This window comes from Camellia sinensis, chromosome 8 (genome assembly GCF_055761805.1).
Source record: "Camellia sinensis isolate YWXY chromosome 8, ASM5576180v1, whole genome shotgun sequence".
Taxonomy (NCBI): domain Eukaryota; kingdom Viridiplantae; phylum Streptophyta; class Magnoliopsida; order Ericales; family Theaceae; genus Camellia; species Camellia sinensis.
The window spans coordinates 164759119-164761846 of NC_138968.1; the positions used below are offsets into that span (position 1 = coordinate 164759119).

At 33.7% G+C, this 2728-nt stretch overlaps 1 protein-coding gene across 1 annotated transcript; it reads left to right on the forward strand.

Moving 5' to 3' along the window:
* Positions 1-284: 284 nt before the first annotated feature.
* On the forward strand, positions 285-1797 carry LOC114315971 (heavy metal-associated isoprenylated plant protein 16). The gene is made up of 3 exons (XM_028262605.2): positions 285-601; positions 696-774; positions 1248-1797. The coding sequence occupies exons 1-3, from the start codon at positions 596-598 to the stop codon at positions 1535-1537; spliced, it is 375 nt and encodes a 124-aa protein (XP_028118406.2). The 5' UTR covers positions 285-595; the 3' UTR covers positions 1538-1797.
* Positions 1798-2728: the final 931 nt, after the last annotated feature.

A 2728-nucleotide genomic window follows, 5' to 3' on the forward strand; every position in this document is an offset into this window, starting at 1 on the left:
GTAGAGGGTTATTTGGGGTGTCCTAAATAAGTGCACTTTTTATTTTTTTAGACTAAAAAATTGAGGTTGAAAATATGGATGTTTGGCTTAACTTTTTGAGTTTTTATGGAAAAATGTGTAATAAAAAATTATAAAAATTGACTTGTAGGGAAAAATTTGAATTGAGAGTTGTGCAGCCGTAATTGTTGACTTTTAGTGAATAGTGTTAACTTTTTAACTTTTTGAGTAACTTTTTTACAAGTTCCCAAACTTGGCCTAAAAATCAATTTTTTTCACTTTTTAACTTTTTTTTTTTTTTTTTTTTTTTTTTTAACTTACATCACCTTTTCAAAACAAACATGGTATGAATTGAAATTTTTTTGATAACTTTTTAATTAAAATAGACCTAACGGATCATAATTAATCTCATTCACTCCAGACTCCGGAGATCTATAAATAGGAGATCGGCCATGATAGACACGGCATTCCCACTTAACACCAAACCAAGCTTCCAACTCTCTCTCTCTCTCTCTCTCTCTCTTTCTCTCTATATATATATATAACTCTGCTTCGAGCTTTGTAAGTCACACACAACAGTTCGCAGCAAACCAACACCATGAAGGTAAGTAGTAGTATTTTGGTAACAAAGAAGAAGTATAGAGTCATGCAAGATATACAAAAGCTAATTTGAATTTGTTTTTTTGCTTAAATTGCAGCAAAAGGTGGTTATTAAAGTCTCCATGAATGGACAGAAATCTCGCTCCAAAGCCCTCAAGAAAGTAGTTGGTGTTCAAGGTATATACATATATAACCATAGCTTTGATCCCTCCAACTCGAACTCTCTGTTTTCATTTACAATTTCAAGAACTTTTTTTGAGGGATTGTATATTTCTCATAGTTTAGGGTGAGGGATAGTCTCTCTCTTTTTTATTATGCACAACCTTAAAAAGGTATTATATGTAATTTTAATTATGTTAATTTTTTTTAATTATGATTAATTTTATGACTCATGATATGTTTAGTTATATGAGATAGTATTTGATATAAAATTATACTATGGAAAATGTTTACATACCCCTTTCCCTTTCCAGAGCATACCTACCCCTTTCCCTTCCCTATTTTGGTTTGAATAACATATGGGGAAAATAACAATTCAGTTGAAAGTACAAAAATGAATCTCAGTTTGATGAAAAAGTTTATGAATTTTACAAAGTTATTCACAAATATGAAAATATATATATTTTTCTAATTGTTTTTGTGGGATGCAGGGGTAGAAGCAGCAGCTTTACAGGGGCAGGACAAGATAGAGGTGACCGGAGAGAGTATGGATGTCATTGGGCTCACGACGTCGCTGAGGAAGAGCGTTGGGTATGCCGAGCTGGTAAGCGTGACCCCGGTTGGGGAAAAAAAGGAAGGAGGTAAGAAGGATGACGGCGGCGGTAAGAAAAGTGAGACCCCAGTGCCTATAGTTTGGCCTTACCCACCATATGTCACAAGTGTGCCCGAGTACTATATGTACCCAGTTAGGGAATATGACAACAATTGTTCCATCATGTGAGTGTAAAGAACAGGAAAATCAGGAGAAAAAAAAACAAAAGGTTTGAGAGCTTGGAGGTTTGATTATTCAGCTCTCTGTGTGGAACTGGATTGAAGAAATAATGAATGCATAATATAACTACTTAGGCTGATCAGGGGCTTGTTTGTCAAAGGACTTTTTTTGTACATGTAAGAGAGGGAACATGATCTTAAGTTGATCATTTCCAGTGCTTGTAGCAGATCCAAAATAAATAAATAAATGGATTTCTAGTGCTTGTAGTACTTTGCTTTTATGAGTTTTGGTTTTAGGTATACGTTTTCAATTTGGGTTACAAAAAAATGGCTAGCTAATTATCAAAAAAAAAAAAAAAAAAAAAAAAAAAACCAGATATGTAAAGGCTAACAAATATTCAAATAAGATAGTGAATTCAGGAGAAAGTCGGTTGTTTTAGATATTGAAAGTGTATAATTTGAAAGGATTGAAGAAAACTACATCTCAATACAAGTACAAAAATAGCACAAGGATCTTTATCTTGTGTCCCAACTCTCATACAATTGTGTCCCGAGATTCTCATATATTGAAATTTAGTTATTGAGATGGATGTCGAATGATCGTTTACCATACAGAAATATAAAAATTTGACTCGGTGCATGGAACCAATGGTCAAACGAAGGGAAAACTCTACAATACTTTTGTATCTTAAAATGATTACATACAAGGTTGACTTGAATATCTTCACAATTGTCTGTCAAAGAGAAGAAACCTCTCAGAAAATCAGGTTGGCAGCAGCATCTTCATCCTAGTCGTTCGATTCACATTTCACATAGGAGACCATTGACTGCCTGTTTCTTAATCAAAATCACCAATCTTGGCACAAGTAATTAGTAAGATTTGCATAACAATTCTAACTCTTAAAAATGTTGAAAACTTTTTGTCTCTAGTATTTTAAACTGAACTTATCTGCCATCATCTCAAAAAACAGAAGAAAACTACCAAGTTTATGGATTATATATGTATATCATGAGTGAGTAGCGGCAATAGTGTTAAGGTTATGGGTAAAATAACATCAAGAGTAATTATTAGCAATAAAGAAAGATGAACCTGTTATAAATCACGATGAAAATTAGGTCTGCATGACTCCTCTGGTGCCAACCAAGAAGAGAGTCAAGATTTTTGACTTGCTTCTCAATTGGCATCCAGGGAGCCAGGCGG

Excerpts from the sequence above, each read along its gene's own strand:
- LOC114315971 (XM_028262605.2), top strand. Across the intron at positions 775-1,247 it reads GAAAGTAGTTGGTGTTCAAG|GGGTAGAAGCAGCAGCTTTA; the intron begins GTATATACATAT and ends TGTGGGATGCAG.